Source organism: Balaenoptera borealis (assembly GCF_965194805.1).
Source record: "Balaenoptera borealis genome assembly, chromosome: 5".
NCBI lineage: Eukaryota > Metazoa > Chordata > Mammalia > Artiodactyla > Balaenopteridae > Balaenoptera > Balaenoptera borealis.
In genome coordinates, this window is record NC_138862.1 from 109,169,960 (window position 1) to 109,191,674 (window position 21,715).

A 21,715-nucleotide genomic window follows, 5' to 3' on the forward strand; every position below is an offset into this window, starting at 1 on the left:
AGTACTGAATTCCCTAGATTCATACTTACCTCTGGATTTCCATAATGTCACTAGCATATAATTGAATATGTTTGCTCATTCAAGTCATGGTGGTCAATTTATATCACACACTCCTAGTAAGGAAGAACTGTTTATACTTAACTCCATTGGTAAGGTATAACACATGGAAAGACCCATTAATAGCTCTTTCCGATAAGAGAAATGATGAATTGAGCACAGATATTTAGAAATCCCAGAACTTAACAATTTTTCAATCTATCTGTAAGCAGAAAAGGCAACACAAGGTCACAACTCCTAAGGCTCTCAGTCTTCTGTTCTCACTCTAGCCTCTATTACTTCCTGGTTGTAGTCTCATGGTTTCAAACCATATCCAACTACTCCCACTACAGAACTGAAGCCATGACATAATGACTACAGTAGGACATCAATTTACAAAAACATCTTACTGTGAAGTTTAGGTGACTGATTGAAGATGTAGAGGCAAAATGTGTTCATTCAAAAGAGAGCTTAAAAGCATACACAAGTAGTTCCTTTGTCTGGTAATCAATAAAGGTAGAATAAGCAGTTACCTTTTTCAGAAAGCAGGCATTTAAGAGAGAACAAAGATTCCTAAAGGACATGACAGTTTATAATTATTTCACCACTACTCATTCACAGTATATCAAACTATAATCTTTTTGATCTTGGACACATGACCAAAGGGGAGGGGGGAGGAACAGTCATTTCAATGGGAAATCTACCTCAAAGAGGTAGAGAAAAGTAAAAACGGGGTTAACACCGTTTAGCATAGGAAGAAATCCACAAACAAGCATAGAACCACCCAAGGCAATAAAAGAACTAAGGTAAAATTCTAGCTTAATGAGCAAAATAAAGCAAAACTCAAAAGAGATACAGAATTATCAAAACACTCCTCCCAGCACAACTAAAAATATGCAGACTAGCATCTTTTTAAAAAAAAACATTATCAGTCATAGGAATTTCCTCCCACGGGTGTGAAAATGAAGGCAGAAAATATACCTATACATCTAATACAACAATCTTATTACACAAGTATTCCAACTCATAACACAACTCTGCTGAGACTAGTCAAGTTGGTAAGGCCAATTAACAGGTGCCAGCTGCCTTTACCTTTTTCAGTTTCAAACATTTTTAGCCCTCTTATTGAAGAACATACAGTAATAAAGTGCTACCACTTAGCAGGAAATCTCCTGTGTCTGCAAATAAAGTGAATATTTATAGACTCTAGGGCTAAATGGGCTCTCAAAGGATACCCAGTTTCCTCACAGGGTTGCACCTGTCATATCTGCTCCAATCCTTAAACCTGAAAAGTCTGCGTATCTCCTTCACTTAGAGCTTTTATGATTAAGTCCAAAGATGACAACTTGGAATACTTTTTTGTGACAACACGAGACATTTTAATTTATTTAACTACCTAGTACCTAGTTAGTTTAAACACAAATAAGTTACTGCTAATTCTGAAAATGCAAAAAAAAAAAAAATTGGCCTCCACTGTGCATTTAAAGATATACAACCTCTGAAAGAGAAATTAAGGATGACCTAAAATCAAGAGTAGGCAACACGTATAACAGTGCATTATAACCTCTCACCAAAGGAAACAGTGTAAGGGTAGCCATATGCTCTTGGGCTATGACCACAAGTCCTGAAGTCAAGAAAACAGATGAGCGTTTAAGGCGAGTATATTTATTTGTTAAGGAAGGAAAGTGTATTTCACCCAGCACTCTCTCTCCTCTCGGCGAGCAAGAGGGAGGGGGAGGGGGAGGGTGGAGTGGGGGTGGGGGAGGGCGGAGTTGGAAGGGGAGGCGGATTTAAAGTAGAGACAACGGAGTGGGTGGGACAGAGTACGCCAGGTTGCAGCCTTCCTCACGCTCCACCCTACCTATGGCTAGTGACGAAGCACCAGTCACACCTTACAAGACGAACCCAGAAACCCAAAAGCAGCTATCAAGGATCAGGGACTGGCGGTGTGGGTAGGGGTGCGAGAGGTGTTGAGGAGCGGAGGCGGAGAACAGGTGGCTAACTCTCCCTCACCACCTCGAGACTCAGGGCCTAGCCTGAGGCCTGCGACCGCGTACCGCCCTATAGCTGCCACCCCCCTAAGGCCCCAGCTTGGTCCTCAAAAGGTCAGACTCCTCCAGGTGCGAGGCGCCTGCGCACTGCGCCGCTCGGCACGCCACCGGGCCAGCACCCCCACCACCACCAGCTCCCACCACCCCCCGCAGCTGCCGCTGCTGCTGCCTCCCGTACACAGACTGAGCCAGGCCCGCGCCGCCTCACGCCGGAGTAGGGCCTCGGAACCCCTCGGCTGCGGGCGCCGCCTCTCAGGCCCCGGACGCGGGCATCACCTGGATTCCGGCCTTCGGGCTTACACCTCCCGTAGACTTACAAGCGCCGCAGATGTGGAAACGTTTCTTCAAATCTGGGCGCCGCTGGCGTCCACCGAACTTACTTCAGTTTAAGCTCACCGCCTTCCTGGTTTCACCGCCAGGCAGCGTCAGCCGAGCTTTCGAGTGCATCGATGGAGGCTGCCAGGCGTTAGGAGTGCCGAGGGAGTAGATTGTCACGCTGCCAATTTTTTGTTTGGTGTTGGTTTTGCGTGCTTGATTATTTGAGTTTCTTGTTACCAAAAAGCAATAAAGGTGGGGACTGAAGAGTATTATTGCCTTAGTAATCGTCGTTATTGTCACAGATAATCAGTAAACCAACCTGCATTATAGGAAGTTATATAGACACCCACACGTAGCAAAATCGATTATCTCACGCTGGGAGAGGAGGAAACTGGCCCAACAATAATAAATCATGGGAGTGTGTCTGTATAGCGTCAGAGTCGTGTGTGATTAAATTGTAATGATTTATTTGCAAAAATGCATTAAAAGTCGGCGTTTCTTCTGCCCTGAAGGTGAAGGCACAGGTTGGGCGCAAATTTTTTTCTCACATTAAAGTAACTGGTTGGTTGAGGAATGGGAGAAAACTGCCCGAGGCAGGGAAAGGAGGTGTCTTCTGGAAAATAAATTAAATGTGTAGGGGTTTTTGTTGTTATTACTTAAACCAATACAAATGAAAGCAATTCAGCATTTTCTGTAACTCATACGACTTTATATGTCCTTGCATGAACATCATTTTTTCCTTGTTTACTATAAGTAAGCATCGATAAGGAGATAAATTGTTGGCCTTGGTTTGGGTCGACTGTGAGAACGAACTCGTTCACAACTGCTGTATACCCAAGCTACAGTTTTCCACAGACATTTGAGATGGAGAAAATCATCTCCACAATTTTATATCTCATAAGTGACTATACCTTAACTAACCTGTTTTGAGGAACCATTTTAAAGCTTAACTACAGCACTATATGTTTATTTTAAATAATTCAAGAGCCGGTGGGGGGGGCGGTGGAAATGAACCTTTTGGGGTCCTGAATTTTATTGGAAACTGTATAGCTGTCTGCAGGCTGTCAACTGAACTTTACTCTCAGTGTTTTGTGTTTGTTTGTTTGTTTGTTTTTACCAGAAATGCATTTTGAATGTCTTGTCCTCGGAAAATATTTGCTATTTAAAGAAACATCATTAGAACTTGGTGAGCATTTATTAGTATATGATTTCAAAACCTGGGTTTGGTGGGGTTTTTTTAAACTAAACTTCCCTTAGGCCAGTAAGAATCCGTGGTTAGACACCACAGATCTCTCATAGCTCCATCTCATAGGAACGCCACTATTTGTAATGTACTAAGAGCAACATGCCAGAAAAATCTATGGGAAAATCTATTTCGTGTGAATTATACAACTATTGTATCCAAGCCTTTCCTAATTAACTTTAAATTGTTCATCTTTCCCTCAAGCTTAGTAGATGGATTTTGAGTTCAGACTTAAAAGTCATGTGCTTGAAAGGGCAAAAAAAGTAGCTGGTGAGCCTCCTGATCCCTTACCAGACTTTTAATAGTGGCTGTTTTTGGAGCTGTTTGTGAATACACATTTAACACCTCAGTTTGAGAGCTATTTGAGCACCACATCTATTTAGCTGACCCCATTATTTGTCATTCTGCTAAATAACCTTTAAAACGGATTTTCATAAAGGATTAAAGTCTTATGGTTATTCCCTTCTAATAATATCAGGAGTAAAGTGGTCACAAATAGTAACCCAAGACTAACTGTAAAATCATGTTTCTAAATTCATATAACTTTGGAAAGTGAGTACTTGAGTCTCTTTTGTAGTGTAATAAAAAGCAAACACTCGTGTAATTTACTGATACTTACAAGCTATTGCTACTGGAAACTTAAAGATCTTAATTGTTTTTCCTAAAAGTAGCAATAAATGAAATGTTTTAAGAAGAAAAAAAAACTTTATTCAAGAGAAAAAAGGCAAAGTAACAATTCTAAAGAGTGTGATTTCCATCTTCATTAAGTTCACTGTGAATATTTTAATATGAGTAGTGTGGTATGACATAAAGTTACGTATAGCTTCTATTTACATACATTCTACAAACATTAATGTATTAAGTTGTAATTGTGTTCTCTTTTTACACATGTTTCGGTTGCTTTGATGGAACTTCTCAAATTATCTGTTAACTTTGTGTTAATGCCTTAACCAATGGGTGGAAGATATAGGAATCAAAGTTCTATAATTGCTTTTATTTTTACAAAGAGTATAAGATCCAAGAAAACGAACAAGTTACCTTTAACATTAGAAAGACTGCATTAATATTCAGACTACTCAAAAATGTCCCCAAAGCCACACTTGAAGAGGTATATTTGTTTACACACTCAGGTAAATATAACTTTCCATATATAAATATTCTTTTTTTCATATGTAAATATTCTTATGTGAGGGGTATATATATATGGCCACAATTCTCACAGCAAGCTTTGTCCTGCACAATACGGACAAATGACTCAGGAATATAGATGTGTCCTTCCATATAACAGTTTCGATGTAAATAGTCCAGGAATATATTTTAAATCGTAGCTTTGGGGGGTGGGGTGCTTTTCTCCCGGCGAGCTTTTTTTTTTTTTTTAATAATCCATGGTACATAAATTAGATGGGCCACAAACTTAACATCCATTTCTTTTTTCAAACTCAAAGAGGGATAATCATTTTCTTTTCAAAATTAGGAAATCAATTAGAATATTTCCCGGGATGCTAAAGAAGAGTTTCTCTAGTTCATTGTGGGAGGGCTCCGGGTGCAAAGAGTAAGGGAGAAGGGTGAGGGTCCTGAGACCTCAAAGAGGGAACGAAGTCAAACTGCCCTTGACCAAGCGCTAAGGGAACATTTTAAAATGGAATCTGTCAGGGAACAGCTGCTCGGGAAATGTGTTAAACAAACTAGCCACTTCGAGCAGGGTTTGTCCGTAGAGGAGTCGGCTCGGTCTCCAGGACGCGAATAATCACAAACTCCCCGGGGCAGGGAGCTTGGTGAAGACCCAGGCTCAGCTCTGGCCGCGGGCCCGGAAGCCCCTGAAAGGAGCTGCGCGCGCCTGAGAAACTGTAAAGGACCCTGACTCGGCAGGGTTGTGAAGCCAGGATGCCAGGCTACAAGGTTTCGGGGTAGCAGGGATGTAGGACTGGGATACGGGGTCAGGATACGGAACTGGGGTCCCAGGCGCCTGATGCAGGGCAGGGTTGCTGGGCAGCAATGCGGGGCCGAGCAGTTGCGCTGCACCCTGACGCCCGGCGAGGACATAGGGTCGGATGCCAAGTCGGGATACCCTATTGACTCCAGGAGTCGCGCACTTGTCAGTTTCCTCTTGACCACGCCCCGGCGGAATCAGTCCAGCTCCCTAGTGTTTAAGTAAGCCGTGACACCAACGCAAAATCCACGCCTAATTAAATTAATTATGGATTCTTGTCATCCTGAATTAATGGCCAAGAGCTCAGGCGGCCGAGATATCTGAAAACCCGGACTGTCTGCTTCCTCTTCCCACTCCCTCTGGTCCCCCTTCGCTGTCCTCACTCACACTCCAGCCCCAGCCAGCCTGGACTCCAGCCTTAATCAATCTCAATCTCTCTCTCTCTCTCTCTCTCTCTCTCTCTCTCTCTCTCCCTCTCCCCCTCTCCCTCTCCCTCTCTCTCTCTCTCTCCCCCTCCCTCCCTCTCTCCCTATCACCCCCACCTCCCAACCCCCACTCCCCCACCCCCAGGTAGTGGCGCGGGTGCTTCCCGGGGAGGGTCTCCCTCCGAGTTGCGAAGGGGAGGTAATTTACTCAGAACAAGGGGCCGCCTTTGCGAAGTATAAATAGTGAGACTTCAAGCGCTGCGTTGCTATCAGATCTGAACTCTCCGCAGGAAGAATTGTCAAAGATCTTAACATTGAACAAGCGCGCTCCGGCAGGGAAGCATCAGTTCCCATTTCCCTCCCGCGGCCCCCGCCCCTTCCCTCTTCCTCTTCTTCCTCCTCCTCCTCCTTCACCTCCTCCTTCTCTTCTTACTTCTTTTTCTCCTTCTACTTCTCCTCTTTCTTCTTTCTTCTCTTCTTTTTCTTCTTCTTCCTCCTCCTCCCACTCCTCCCCCACCCCCTGTCCCATTGATGTGTTATTATTGGGGGGGCTGGAGCAGTAAAAAAAGAAGAAGGAAAAAAAGAGCTGGGCTCGGCTGGGAGACGTTGAGCGCGGGGCTGACGGGCATTGGCGGCGATGGAAGAACTTACGGCGTTCGTCTCGAAGTCTTTTGACCAGAAAGTGAAGGAGAAGAAGGAGGCTATCACGTACCGGGAGGTGCTGGAGAGCGGGCCGCTGCGCGGGGCCAAGGAGCCGGCCGGCTGCGCGGAGCCGGGCCGTGAAGACCGCAGCAGTCCCGCAGTCCGGGCGGCCGGCGGAGGCGGCGGCGGCGGAGGAGGAGGAGGCGGAGGCGGAGGAGGTGGAGGAGGTGCAGGAGGAGGAGGAGCGGGCGGAGGAGCTGGAGGAGGGCGCTCTCCCGTCCGGGAGCTGGACATGGGCGCCGCCGAGAGAAGCAGGGAGCCGGGCAGCCCGCGGCTCACCGAGGGTAACGGCCTGACCCCCGGCCGCGGTTCCCCTTCCCGCCTTCCTGACTCCTTTCGGGCGGGAGAGGACACCAAGGCCCAGCGGGGAGGGGGGGCGGGACGCGGAGAGGGCTCTTGGACCCCAGCTTGGGAAGGTAGAGTGAGGATGGAGGGGTGGGAGTCCGGTGGTGTGCACGGTCGTGGGTGGGGTCCGAATGTGTGAGCGGGGAGGGGGTGGGGGCGTGTGGGGTTTGCGCGCGCCCTTCTCAGATGCTCCCGCTACTCCCATTCCACCGAAACGCATTTTCACCAACGGGAGGATGGGCCCGCAGCCCAGACGGCCCGCAGGCGGATGGGGAAGTTCGCTGGGCCGGGCTGCGAAAGGGGGTGCTGGCAGTAGCTGGGCCGGGCGGCGGGATTACAGTTAGCATCTAGCGCCGAGTTTGCGGGAGCCCCTTTCCTAGGCCCGAGAAAAAAAAGGAAAAGAGAGAAAGGGGACAGAGATACAGAGACAGAGAGATTGATTGGGATTTCACCCTGGAGTCGCCCCGGGTTTCGTGCTGCCGCTAACTCCGCTAAGACCCTGGCTCCCTGGAATTTAGGGCCCCAAACTTCCCATTTTCTTTGAGCTATGAAGGTACAATGAGACCAAGGCAGGCTAAGGTTCAGGCTGTGCGCTGTTTCTTTCGGGAGATGCGTTAGGCTCCTTTTTTGTTTGTTTGTTTGTTTTTCGACATTTTACTGCGTCGCATCATCCAGTACTCTGATTTTGTGGTGGGATAATCCTTTGGTGCCAGGAAAGTGTTAGGAAAAGGCTTTTTCTAAATGGTGGAGCGTCCTCTACCAATTCAAAGGAGTTCAACAATAAAATTAATTTGGCACTTGGTGCCTGCAGTAACTGGTGTGCTGCCATATTTTTCCAATTAAGAAAATATGTGGCATGCTTAGAATCACATATTTAAGCAAGCAATTAAGTCTTTTATAACACAGTCTGTTCTTGTTTAGGCCAATAAGTGGAAATTTGGGGGCGAAATACAGATTATATTAAGTCTGTTAATCAACTGTAAATGTGGACGTCTTTCTCTTTGAAGCCCCAAAAATTTGAGAGGCTTCCACTGTGGATGGCACGAAATAAACAAAGCCAAAGGCAAAATCTGAAAGATGTGTTTTCGTATTTAAATTTCATTGCAATATCTGTGGAAATATTTTCCTATTAACTTGGCTTCAGTTTGTGCTATAATGTATCCACTTCTTCCCTGAGGAAGGACAAACGTCCACAACACGAACTGTGAGAAGTAGATATGCAGGAAACACTTAAGATCACAGTAACTAGAATGCCAAGCTGGACTGAGTTCTAGAGGTTCTTCTCCCAGACGGGGTACCAAGTACTCCTAAATTTGGCAAGTGGTAGCGTAACTGTCAGGCAGTCCAGTGCACCCTCCCGGGCCTGAGTCCCCAGCTCCAGGCCCTGGGTACACCAGCAGGCCCCCCCGCGAAGTTAGGGTCTGAACCGTGGGCAAACGAAGTCCTGGGATTGTTGATTTCCAAGCTCAGGGCAAATATTAATTTGTCTGCAGGCCGGCTCTTCTGGAAATGATTTTTAACACCCATGCTGATCGGGATTCTGGGCTGGGAAGAACTGCAAACAGCCTCGATTATCCAAACTCAGCTTTTGCACCTTAAAAACCCAAGTCTCCGACTCAGGCGCAGAGGATGAAGGTTCCAGAGGGCAGCTTATGTTGATACCGGCTCCCCTGATCACGGTCCCTTGGCCTAAATATATATATATAGAGAGAGAGAGAGAGAGCTACATCCCTCTGGTGTCCCTGTATGCTCACACTCGTGGAGCTCCTGTTTTTAAAGGGAGGAGAAGGAAGGACAGGAAAGTGGCAACGGATGTGTGCAAACCTAGAGCAGAAAAATGCATATTTTATTAAACATCCGAGCTGCTGGATGCATGAAAAGGCTTTGAGCAACCAATAGAAACCGAGGATCCCGAATGTTCCGCTTGAACCTGTTGATCTCTATGGGTTTAAGCGTTCAGGGTCGCGTCTGCCTTTCCAATGGGGAGGGAAAAAGGAGCGAAAGAGACAGCGGTCCGTTTCGCTGGCTCCCCGAAGCTGATTTTCCGCCTCTCGGCCTTCCGGCCGGGTGTGGGCAGCGAGCCCTCCAGGCCGCCAACATGGCGTGGGCGCCTCTGCTCAGGCGACTGGGATTCGGCAGGGGGGGACAGGGACTGCCTGACTGTCCGTGGGCCGTCCGCGGGATTTGGCCCAAGCCCTGGGTCCGCACAGAGCGCCCGGGAAAGTGGCTCCCAGTGCCATACGGCACCGGGGTCTTGTCCTCCGGCTGTGACCCTTCAGCCCAATTGTTCCCAAATTAGACCAGCAAGTTTGAGAGAGACAAGAGAGCCGGCGGCGGCCACTGCTGGCCTGACTACGGCCCAGCACTCTGGGAATGGCCGGTGTAAGAGGCCAGTCCGTGGCCTCGCCGCGCTGTCCTGCCGGGATCTCGTTCTGTGACCCGCCCGGTGCGGCGCTTTTGGTTTCTGTGCGCGAGTGGGGGAGAGTGAATGCAAGAGAGGGTGAGTGGAATTGATTTGGTATTCTCGGGGGAGGGCAGGGGACTGTGGGCTGAATAGTGAGGAGGTGAGCTGAGGCCACAGTTGCAAAAGGGATGGGTGGGTGAATGCCCACCTTGCCCGCGGGCGGCCGCCCAGAGTTGATCTTTTCGCGTCTCCAGGATCCTCTTCCTCGCGGCCGGGTGAGGAACTGGACAGGAACTCCGGGAGGGGGCAGGATCCTCCATCCTTCTGGAGACAGATCTGGTAATGGCATTTGCTGTGTTGTTTTTGTCTCTGTGTGTGTGGGTGTTGCTGTGTGCGCGCGTGGACGTATGTGTGCGGTCCTGTTCGTGGTGCCCCCTCCAGTGTCCCCGGAGCCGAAGGATCGCAAAGAGGATGCGAAAGGGATGGAGGACGAAGGCCAGACCAAAATCAAGCAGAGGCGAAGTCGGACCAATTTCACCCTGGAACAACTCAACGAGCTGGAGAGGCTTTTTGACGAGACTCACTACCCGGACGCCTTTATGCGTGAAGAACTGAGCCAGCGGCTGGGGCTGTCCGAGGCCCGAGTGCAGGTACCCGCCTGTGAGGAGGTCGCGGGGAGCAGAGGAGGCGCATGCCTGGGGTTGGAGAGTCGCCTGGGGTACACACGACGAGGGTGCGGGTTCAAATGTCTGGAGTGAGGTGAGAAGGGAAGCGATGTCTCTGCTAGAGGTCTTATGTTCCAAAGTAGATCTTGGTCTTAAAGCCTTCCCGTGCTCCCCCCCCACCCCATCCCAACATATGTTCCCAGCAGAAGAAAGCTGTGCTGGGCTTGCTCCCAGAGTTTCTATAAACCACACCCCCGACCCTCGCCTCACGATGCCTTTAATGTGGTTTAATCCTAATGGGCCTACTTTTATAAGCCTTAAAAAAATCCCACAGAAAACGTTTTATCTTCTGGATGCCTTAAAAGTTACAACGAATATTTTGTTCGCCGGAGTTGGGTTTCCTTGAGGGTCTGTTCTGGGATCTAGGTTTGCCAAGCGGATATGCCAATTAGGTTTATAGATGTACAGACTATAAAGAAAATTAGCAACTGTTAAGTGCACAAATTTACAGTCTGCCGTTAGCGGTCGATCTCAAACTGTGTGTGAAATAGCAGAGAAATAAATGCGTTTGGTCACTCTTTGTTCTCTCACTTAACTAGGGAAGCGAACCTGAACGTACAGAAACTTGATTTTAAAACAATCCACGTATCTTAATATTGACATTTCCAAAATCTGACCCCAGCAAGTGCCACACTCAATGGAGTTAGCACTGGAGCAGATTTTCTTTACTGGTTGTGGCGGTGAATGTAATGGGAAAAGTAGGCATCAGGAGCGCTTAAGGGGAAAAAATTATATACATACATGCATACATATCCTTTTAGTTTTATGGAAAACGAATTTAAATGTTTCAGGTTGTATTTCCACTCAAATAATAAAATAGGAGAAAATGATAGTCATTATTTGTTTGAACACATGGAGCAGTTTTAGGCCTGAACATCTGCAGCTGTTACAAAGTATCACTGTAACAGATACTCCCTAGGTCTCTGGGCTAGAGACCACCATCTGCAGCGAACTATGCAATTCTTATGGGGCTTCCCCGCGTCTTGTAATAGGATCAGGACAAAAACAGAGCAGTCACTTTAAAGGGGAAAAGTAATAATAGGCTGCCTTGGTCATCACAGCATCAACAGCAGAGCCTTCCTTTTTAAGCCTCTCCTACTTTGCTCTGTGCACTGAGATCTCTAGAGGCTTAGCAACCCCTTAAAGACATGATGATAATTATTACAGTTGTGAGCATTAGTATATCAGCTCCAACTCTTCTACGGGAAAAAAGAGGCAAGAAGCCTCAGGCCATGTGAGGTACACAAAGGATGCCACCCTGGCATGAAATCTACCCTTCTACTACACTAAATGGCAGGGGAATTTTTGAAGATTTCCATTGACTGTGACACTTGCTTTCAAAAACAAGAAGAAAGCTCTGAAGCAATATTTTACTTTCATGTTTTTTTAACATTAATTTATGAATCAGTCAATATGCTGTATTATTGGAATATAATGCTATATTATTGGAGTATAAAAGCAAGCTTTATTTGAATTTCTTAAAATCTTCCATACTGCCTCTAAAAGTTGGCAAGTTTATCTAAGAAGGTAATATCTGGGAGAAGATAGCATCCAGCAGTTACTTGATTCATACCCCACTCCCATTTCACAGAATGTTCTTCTTTTTTTCTTATAATAAGTGAACTTCATTGCTGGTATTTATTTTTTCATACTTTATTTAAATTTTGATCTGTCTTCTGGACACTTCTCTACTACCCTAACTGCACCCAGTGGCTTTTTCTATAGAAGCAAATTAGATTATCATGATAATGGCACAATTATTCTGCTACCATGTTACACTCTGCTGCACAGAGGAACAGAGAAATTCTAAACTTCTTTGTAGTGAGGCTTTTATGACACTAATTACCTCTTCCCCCACTCTTATCCCCCCCACCCCCAGGAAAAAAAAAAAACAAAAAACAGAGTCACTATTTGCTTTGGTGTTTGGTTTTTCTTGAAGATGAAACTAATTAATATTACAGGCTATTAATGAGCACATTCTTCTCAGGTCTTACTGGGCAAACATCTAAACCCATTATCACTTTAGTATCAGGTACCAGGGCGAGTTTTAGGCCTTGGGGATTCTAACTGTGGAAACATGAAACCGGGACTACAGTAATTTATCAAGAAACAACATATCTCGCAAAAGTATATGAAATCTTTCTATTTTGTCATTTATTTATGTTTTTAACTTTGGAAATTAAGATTCTTGTATATAATTCAAAGATTGCTTGCTATATCTCCCAATCCTTGCCTAAAACATTACTCTGAGTCATAACATCCAGGTTTTATTTTTTCCTCCAATTTGTAGGTTTGGTTTCAAAATCGAAGAGCTAAATGTAGAAAACAAGAAAATCAACTGCATAAAGGTATGCTTCTCAGACAAAGAACATTTGATACTCTAAGTAAAAAGAGTATTAGGGGATGTTGTTATTATGAAGACAGAAAAGAACCTTGTCAAATATAACTATGGTCCTTATTTAAAAATCTGCTCCGAAGGCAGTTAATGAGAGTCCTAAAGTTTGGGAGTAAATTACATTGCTTTAAATTTTGGCAGCAGTTTAGGAAGATAACAGTACAATTCCAAAGGAAATAGTTCTGTCTTGGTACCATTTGGAACCTTGGAAAACAATGCTGGACATGTTAATCTCACTTTATTGTTTTTTGTTCCCCCATTTTTTGCAGGCGTCCTCATAGGGGCTGCCAGCCAATTTGAAGCTTGTAGAGTAGCACCGTACGTCAATGTAGGTGCTTTAAGGATGCCATTTCAGCAGGCAAGTACAGCCCAGTTTCAACCTGTTTTTAACTGTGAAAAGACCTGGATATTTGCTTGAATTGTTGAACATCCCCTGTCTCTGAGCCCCAATATAGGTGTCTATACAGTTAGAGAATCAATTTTCAGATAATATAGTGGACCTACTCCCCTTTAAAAACCTATACAGTGTCAGGGGCCTACATGCCTAGTCCTTTCTGTCCTCATGGGAAACCCACAGAGGCCTGAGGGCAGCAACTGGTCCTTTAAAAATGCACTAAAGATTGCACTTGGGGAGGGAAGGAAAAGACTTCTGATTAAGATTTTGTCAGATCCAGTACAGAGGTTAGTCCTGAGGTGTTTCTAAGGCAACTTTCTAAATATTTTTCTAGGTGTTTTCTACCTCTTATTCACATTAAATGTCTCTGACTGAAGATAGATAGATAGATAGATAGATAAATAAATAAATAAAAACACTCCCAGATCAGACTTGATTTTTTAAAGCTGAAAAACTTCATATCTAGTAGAGAGGGAAGCACTGGTCTTCCCAGGGACACCTTGCGGCTGCAATCCATTTCTTAGCCATACAGAAACCTTTAAGACTATATTTTAAAAGTACAGCCTGCAGCAATGATTTAATCCTGGGAAATCCCAGTGCTCTGAACTCCCCATTCTCCAAGCCTAAGGGTGCAATCCTTTCCCAACCAGTGCCTGACCTTCCCCATGGCCAGGCCCTCTGCTCCATAGGACTGTGAAGTCATGAATTAACTCTCAGATACCAGTGTCCTGGTCAGGGGAGACACCTGGCTGCACCTGTGTATTGAGGGTTAGTATTAGGCAGATCTTAGCTCTCCTGGAACCACTGGATTCTGGTATCCTGATGCTAGGCTTTTGAAGCAAGAGAGAATGACTGGAGAGAGAGGGGAATCTTAAAAGGAGACCCTTACTACTCAGAAGGTGATCTCCTAGTCTGCAGCATCGGCATCAGCTGGGAGATTGTTAGAAATGCAGAATCTCTGGCCCTACACTAGACCTTCTGAATCAGAATCCACATTTTAACAAGATCCCAAGGTAATTTTAATAGCAGTAAATGTTAGAAGTACTAACAATTGTGCCAGTTGTGATGAAGATGCAATAACTTCCTAGGTGACATTTTAAAAGTTTTGTAATTTGCTTAATGGTACTTCAGTGCTTTAGTAGCAGGGTAAAAGGTGTATGACAGCATCAAGAGAGGAGGGTAATGACCCTCACCCCATCGTCTGTCCAATATACATTGTTATTTTCAGGAGGGTGATGTATTAGCACAATAGCAATGTCGCCCTCTGACGGACCCAGCTCCCGAGGGGGCGGCCACAATTCCTGCAGACGGGAGTCCCTGGGACTCAAGGGGATAGGCCACACTGAGGGAGTTGCAGAGACTCAGGGGCACTGGAATATCCCTGTGGCGCCCCAGATTCAGTAACAGACTGATAAGGTCAGCCAAATGCCCCTTTCCCGTCCCCTGCCCCAGCCTTCCCCGAGCTAAGCTGGACGCCGTTAATGCTCTGTTTCTATTCTGTTGTCACCCTAGGATAGTCATTGCAACGTGACGCCCTTGTCCTTTCAGGTTCAGGCTCAGCTGCAGCTGGACAGCGCCGTGGCGCACGCGCACCACCACCTGCACCCGCACCTGGCCGCGCACGCGCCCTACATGATGTTCCCCGCGCCGCCCTTCGGACTGCCGCTCGCCACGCTGGCCGCGGACTCAGCTTCTGCCGCCTCCGTCGTGGCTGCCGCAGCTGCCGCCAAGACTACCAGCAAGAACTCCAGCATCGCGGATCTCAGACTGAAAGCCAAAAAGCACGCGGCCGCCTTGGGTCTGTGACGCCAACGCCAGCGCCAACGTCGCGCCTGCAGCACGGCGCGCAGCCTGCACGCCCTCCGAGCCCCGCTGCTTCTCCGTTACCTGCTCCGGACCTCGGGAGCCGAGCCTCTTTCCACCCGGCTGATCGCCCCTTGCCCCATTCCGCATCCCGGACTCGGAGGGCGTGACCTGGGATCCCAAGAGGGGCACCAGCTCCGTGGCTCCTGACCATTCACCTACCCAAGGGCCTAGAATTTGGCTTTGTAGGGCTGGGTTTGGGAGGTCTGGAGAGAGACTGGACAAGGGAGTGCTGGGACAGCGGAGTGTGGCTCACGGCAAAACTGCAACGATGGACTCTTGCGTAGAAATAAAAATCCTGTTAATAAAAAATGAGGGGAAAAAAGGTAGAAAAGACAAACCAGAGAGAAATAGAGAAAGGGAACTTATTGCTATTCGTCAGAAGCTGAAATCGGAGAGAGAACCAAGGAACAAAAAAGAAAAAAAATTTAAAGTATTTTGTACATTAAAAAATATGGAAAAAGAATCTGGACGAATCTCGAGAGAATTGGGGCGGGGGTGGGGGGTGGGGAGTTACCAACTTAAAGTGTATGTTTTTTAAAATGGGCTAAGAAGGCAAAACAGAAGGAAGAGGTATAATTATTTAAAGAATTAAGATGAAAAAAATGTACGCAGCTGGGAAGTTCACAGGTTTTGAAACTGACCTTTTTCTGCGAAGTTCACTTTAATACAAGAAATTTGATAAGAGAGGCGGGCCTCCTTTTACGTTGAATCAGGTGCTTTGAGTTAAAAACCACCACGTATGGAAGAGCAAGAAGAGGGAAGACAGTATAAAAACGAGGAGAGAAAAAAAATGATATTAATACAAAACTGATACCACAGATAGTGATTTCTCTGAGAAAATTATTATGGCAGAACTGTCCAGACTGCTGACAGTAAATTCCGGTTTGCATGTTACTTGTATTCCATTGATGGTGTCTCCCCCACTCCCCGCTTTACTCACATGCACTTAACTCCATTTTCATTTCCAGTATAAAAACAATACCCAAAGCATCTGGAAATTGATATATATATTTCTATGTATATTTATTTTTGTCCCGTCTTTAATCCTGGGGGACAAAAGAAAAAAGTCTGAAGGGCAAAAAAGTTACACTCTGATTGTCCCAAGACAACAGAGGCAGGTAGAAAATGTGGGCAAAGGAAAAAGAAAAGATAAATGAAACGATGAAGGTACAGCGCCTCACGTGGTGCCTGATACATAGTGGGCGCTCAGTGTTAGTCCCCTCTCCTCCCCCTTTTCTTGTATTCCCTCTTGCAGATTTCCTAAAGTCCTATTTGAGGACCGTCCTTTATTTCCCCCTCTCTGTCCCATCACACTCACTTTAAACAACACCCAGATAGATACAGGCACTAAGTTTGTGTAAAATATGTTGATAAACAAGAACAAAGTTTATTTTGGCTATAACGTGTGAACTGATAGTTGACTTTCAACATTTGCATTTTATCTCACAAGGGTGTATATTCAAGTAATATTTTTGTTTGTCTCAATTCATGTAGCTATTTAAACTGGGATACCCTGGACTAAGCAATCTGTATCCCAATTCTCTAAAAAAAAGTCTCCTTAGTTTTTTTTTTTGTTTTTTTTTTTAATCCCTTATACAAGAACGAGGAAAAGCTCTTTTAGCTGAACTTTGGTATGCGGTTGAGCTTTGTAACTATTTGTTCTCCATGAAAACAAAATTATTTATATTTGCCATATTTTTTCTAGTGTATTAAGTTATTTTAAACAAAAGAAGATTCTGTTATTTCATGACGTGTTGTCGGTACAAAATGTTTCGGTCTCACCTCTGTTAAACCTTTTAAATAAGTGCCAAGTTATTAATTGAAGACACTTTGCGATCAATTGAATGAAAATAGTATTGTTTCATTTGATGGGGTTCGCGTCATCTTTGTTCCTGTTACTATTAAACTATCCGGGATAGTCTTTCTTTCTTCCTTTTTGATGAATGTGTGTCTCTCTCAACTATACCAGCTTGGAAAAGCGCTTGCCTCTTCTCCTATGTGCGGCAATCAAGGGACCGGACCGTGAGAATGGTGGCTCTGTGGCTCTCGGAAGCCCTGAGAGAAAATGCCCCCCGCCCGCCCCATTTTATCCACCCAGCACAGAAACCGGATTGATTTTACACCAAATCAATAAAGGAACAGATAACATGTAGAATAACATAGAATAACCCCCTTCCCCAAGACGGACTCTCGTTCTTCATTCTGCTGCACTTTCGCCCTTTAAGTTCATTTGGGGAACATTTTGGGGAGGAAGGAAAGCGTGGTCACGCGGTGTGAAATCCACCTGGGTTAATTGTGGCAAGACAGACACTTGGTCCCAGGTCGCCGACCCTTCCCGGAGTCGGTGGCGGTTTGGGAGTGAGATAAGGGCCGCGAAGCGGGGCGGTGGTGCCGGGGAGAGCGGGTCCCCCGCCTCCCACTTCAGTTTAGCGCTTTGGCCCAAACAGATTTTTCGTTCGTTAAATTTAGGGAAAGGTAGAAGCTAGGATCGTGTTTAGGAAAAGCCGGTCTTAGCCGTCCTCCGGATACCGAGGAGCCCCTCCCTCCCTCCCTCCTCCTCCCGTCCCCTCTCCCGGAAGAAATCCTGCCTACTAAGCCCGAAGCCTCTGCCTGTTTGCGGGTGGGTACAGACTGTGAAGACCCGGGACAGGACCTGACCTTCCCTTCCCTTCCCTCTCGGACTCTTGGGATAGGGGACACCCTCCGCCAAAATTGAGGGTGTCCCGAGTGTCCCCTGGGGCCCCCTAGGGGGCGGAGGATGCGTAGAGGAGACCCTCTCTGCGACAAAGCCCCGTATCCTCGGGCCTTGCTCCGTCCTCCCCAACCCGGCCCTCTCCCGGGTTGAGCTCGCACTCAAAGCTGTTCCTCCGCGTAGACGTGGGTGATATGTTTATTTTCATCTTTTAGTCTTCAAAGACCACAGAACAGGACTTGGGCCGTATTCAGAGCTCAGGCCTTGCGGGTCTTCTACTTGACAAGAGTCCCGAGTTTTCATAATAAACATCTGCTTGGGGGCGGGGTGCGCTTTGAAGCCGCCGCGCCGCGCCTCCCGCCAGGGCCGGTGGCCTCCGGCTGGCTCCCGTCGGCGCCGGGGTCCAGGGTCCGAACGGGCAGGCTCCAAGCCCCAGCCCTAATCCAGCCCCCGACACGGGCTCGGACGTTTCCCCGGACACCCCGAGGGAGGTCGCCGGTCACGGGAGAACTTGGTGCCGGGGGTTGGCGGTTCCGTCCGGGGCCCAGCCAAGGGCGCGGCCGACGCGGAGCCCAGCCTGTCCCCGCAGCTGAGCTCGGGGAGCCTGAGGTCAAAGGAGGCGTTGCGTCCGGGCCCAGGCCGGCCGGGCGCCAGGCACCAGCGAAGGGGCGCGGCAGCGCGGCCTACGTCGGCTGGAACGTTACCGGCAGCCGGAGCCGGCTGGGCTGGGCGCGGAGCCCGCGGGGATGGGGTCCTGGCGGGAGTGCGGATGGCAGAGGAGCCCGCGGACGCAGCCCGGCAGGGCGAGAAGAAGAAAGGCCAAAGTTTCTCAGCCCCGTCGGCGGTACCTGAGCCAGGCGCGGTCGGTGAGACCGGCGTCAGGGCCGTCCGCGGCGTCCTCGCCTCCTCCCGAGTCCGCTCTCCCGAGACTCAGCGAGGACCAAGGCCGCCTTTCCTTTCCCATCGGGGCCGGTCCCTCGGGGGTCCAGCCTCCCACAGGCGCCCGAGCAGAGCCCGCTTTCCCGGAGTGCCACGGCCACCCGGGCAGGCGCTTGGGTGTGGGAACAAGAGGTTCCAAAACCCGAGTTTCCAGAGCCACTCTGAGAAGTGGTCGGAGGAAAGCTTCACTTTAAATTCACATATGCCCCAACATGCATGTTGTTTTGGTCCAAGCTCAATAATCGCAATAAATAATTAAAATTTCCCCCGGTTGTCCCCCAAATATTTCAGGGTGTGCAAAGCCTTCCCAAGCTATAAAATCCCTGGGGAAAACTGCTTACTCAAAACATCATTAGTGTTAAAGACCCTGATATGCAGGAGGCCCATTGAGATCGGAGGCCTTAGCTTGAAGCTGAGCTGATAAATATCTATTTTGAGTTTTCCCCCAGATTTGTAACTTTTTAGATCCTCAGATGGTAATACTTTAGCATAATGCAATGCTCAAATTTCGGAACTATTTTGATTTCTGAAAAATGCCTTTTTGGCTTCGGTGACATGGGATCCTGTTATTTTTTCACAAATCAGTTTACATCATAAATTGCAAACATTTGCAATAAGATCTCAAGATTGTTTATTTTATGTAACCTCAAGCACTTGACTATGTTAAACACCAGTACAGAAAGTCTGTGAAATCAGTTTAATGTGTGTGAGGGAATTAAAGGATCACTCCTTTTCATCACACAAAAAAAGCATTTAAGATTGTTTTGATTGTCAGTCTCCCAATTTTTAAACAGTCTTACAATTGACTATTAATTTTAGAGTCATTCCGTGCAAAAATAATTACTAAAGTTATATCCTGCTTCAATTAAGTGTTTCTGGGCAGAAGAAAATGGTATTCTACATTGGGAAATGGGTGATTGTTTTCAATGTTATATTATTTTAAATTATTTTAGTTCAAATGTAAATAAAGTCTGCTAATTCCAAGGGGGGGAAAAAGGCCTGCAATGGTTTCTTAACATGCTGTTAGAACAGTTAGTCAAAGTGCATTAAAGGAATGTCACAAAACCAGAAATAATAAATATGTCATTCTAATGAGAGCGTTAACTAATGGATAATTTATTCAAGGTAGTTTTTACATTTCACATGGAATCTCTTATTATGACCTGCCTGAGTACTGTGATACTTGTTCTTCAAAATCTAATTTATATAGGCTTGAGATATACATAATTCATAACTCCTGTTGATATATGTATACACACCACGAATTTTAAACCTTTACAATATGCTTGCATGTTTACTAGCATGTTTTCAAGACGACTGGAATAAAAACATAAAAAGTGTTAAACATTATATTGAAAGCATGTGTGAAGAAAAAGTAGTTGAAAATTAACAGTTAAAAAGGATTAGATAATTTTCAAGCTCAGATACAGAGTGAACACTGAAATATTTCAGACAGGGAACATTCTTGTATAAGAAATATGAAAATCTCCAAGAAAGACTTACAGATGTGAGTTTATAACACTTCTGATACCTAGGTAATCCTTTCATGTCTCTAATTCATAAAACAAAAAATCCTCAAGTCTTGGGGTATTTTGTTTTGGGTATTTTATGTGTCAATCAAGGTAACCATTGCACATGCCTTCAGTACAGGAAAATTTAGTATAGTACTTACGTGGAGTTCTATTGGCATGAAGAAAGGTTTTAGAATATAATCAAATAAATCACGTAGGAAGGAATAAACACACCTTTTTCCCCCTTGTTGAACAAAGGCTCACATGTCCTGAGTAAAGAACTTTGTAGATTCTTATTCAGGCAGAACAGAGCAGAATAAGTTAAGGGCATGGACTCTGGAGCCAGACTTCCTGGATTCAAACCTCACTGCTGCCATTTACCAGTCCTGTGATTTTGGAGTAGTTCATCTCTCTGTGCCTCAGTTTCTTCATCTGTAAAATGCAGATAAAAACAGCATCTATTTTGTGGGGATGCGAGGAGGATTAAATAAATTAATATTTGTAAAGCCCTAAGAACAGTGGCTTGCACTTATGTATACTACCACTATATGATATTTATTTTAATGCAAAGGCCAATAGGCATTAGTCCTTATAATAAAAACCTTAGAAGAAGAAAATAACAAAGTATGCAAGACAGGGAATAACTACTTCTCTGTTGTGGGCTAGAGGAAAACATTACCTACTAGTTTGTGATTCCAGCTAATTGCTTAGCCTCTGTGAGCCTCATCTGGATGATGTGGCAAATGTCACATTGCAGTTAGGGGCTTATCTATAAGAGCAATTTAGAGATTGCACAGTGCCATATACATGACAGATAGTATTGTTACTCTGCCATGTGTGGCTAATAAGGTGAGATATCAGGCATGGCACTTTCCCTCAAGGGGCTTACCATTTTGGGGGAGATAATTCATAAATACATATGATAGTGTTAGGGAGCATGTGCTAAATGCACTTGCTTAAAGGCGTTCAGACACATTATATGCATCTGAATGGCCATACAACACATGTGGGGCCTGTTGCCCTCTTTTTGGAAACTGAACCTTCCTTGGAAATGAGTAGCCTTATAAAGAAATGGTGGAGCGACACCCAGAGGTTAAGAAGCACACTTTGTTGGAATAAATGCATACCATATGTTGCCGCGGTTTGTGTTCCACAGGACCATCTGCGTTTTCTTTGGCTGGTCAAGTTTGTAGAGCGTTAGCAGTGAAATGCTAAAAGACGCAAGGGCTGCTGACCAACGATCTTTAATAGCAGTTTGAAAACACATATAATACAAAAGAAGAAATGTTTGATTACTATTGTAAGGACATGTAAAATGAACAGTTGAGTCCTACTTACAGATATAATGAAGAGGGACTTCTTTCCAGTGGCTAAATTTAGATTTATGACGAAGTCTTGGCTCATATTTCACATAATATCTATTAAGAACTCAGAACACTTTTTACACATCTTAATTTGAGAGTCAGTGTGATGTCACAGTATATGACTAATCATTTTTGAATATTAGCACTTTTATTTTTAATAACCAGTAAGGATTTTGCTGGAGAGAAAACTACTTGTCACTAATAAAGTAGGTTGAGTATATGACTAATCTTTAGAGGCAGATTTTCCTGAATTCAAATCTCAACTATATCACCTATTAATTGCATGTGAAGTTTCAGGTAATTTCTTAGCTTCCTAGAGCCTGGGTCCTCTTAGTGTCCTGTAACACACACCTTGCATGTTGTGGGGATCAAATA

At 45.7% G+C, this 21,715-nt stretch overlaps 2 protein-coding genes and 1 long non-coding RNA gene across 10 annotated transcripts in view; 2 read left to right on the forward strand and 1 right to left on the reverse strand.

Annotated features, from left to right (window-relative positions):
• The window catches only part of RSRC1 (arginine and serine rich coiled-coil 1), a 424,641-nt gene extending 421,950 nt beyond the window's left edge, over window positions 1-2,691 (reverse strand). For 2 of the 5 annotated variants that reach the window (XM_082394456.1, XM_082394457.1), the window contains exon 1: window positions 2,364-2,680. The gene's annotated coding sequence lies outside the window, so the exon portion shown is untranslated. Of the gene's footprint in view, window positions 1-2,363 lie in introns of all 5 variants that reach the window. The other 3 variants (XM_082394460.1, XM_082394459.1, XM_082394458.1) reach the window with 3 other exon arrangements.
• Window positions 1-21,715, forward strand: part of LOC309629969 — a 401,911-nt gene that overhangs the window by 52,167 nt on the left and 328,029 nt on the right. The window lies entirely within an intron of this gene.
• SHOX2 (SHOX homeobox 2) lies at window positions 6,130-16,755 on the forward strand. 4 transcript variants are annotated; one of them, XM_082394450.1, is made up of 6 exons: window positions 6,130-6,989; window positions 9,709-9,729; window positions 9,896-10,104; window positions 12,470-12,527; window positions 12,844-12,932; window positions 14,481-16,755. In XM_082394450.1, the coding sequence occupies exons 1-6, from the start codon at window positions 6,641-6,643 to the stop codon at window positions 14,772-14,774; spliced, it is 1,020 nt and encodes a 339-aa protein (XP_082250576.1). In that variant the 5' UTR covers window positions 6,130-6,640; the 3' UTR covers window positions 14,775-16,755. The 4 variants fall into 4 exon arrangements, with proteins under 4 accessions (XP_082250576.1, XP_082250578.1, XP_082250577.1 ...); XM_082394452.1 differs by having other exon boundaries at window positions 14,517-16,755; XM_082394451.1 differs by lacking the exon at window positions 9,709-9,729.

Bases quoted from the DNA above. Each gene is read 5' to 3' on its own strand.
- SHOX2 (XM_082394450.1), top strand. From the start codon at position 6,641: ATGGAAGAACTTACGGCGTTCGTCTCGAAGTCTTTTGACCAGAAAGTG. The intron at 6,990-9,708 runs GTAACGGCCTGA...TCGCGTCTCCAG, and splicing joins CAGCCCGCGGCTCACCGAGG to GATCCTCTTCCTCGCGGCCG. The intron at 10,105-12,469 runs GTACCCGCCTGT...TCCAATTTGTAG, and splicing joins TGTCCGAGGCCCGAGTGCAG to GTTTGGTTTCAAAATCGAAG.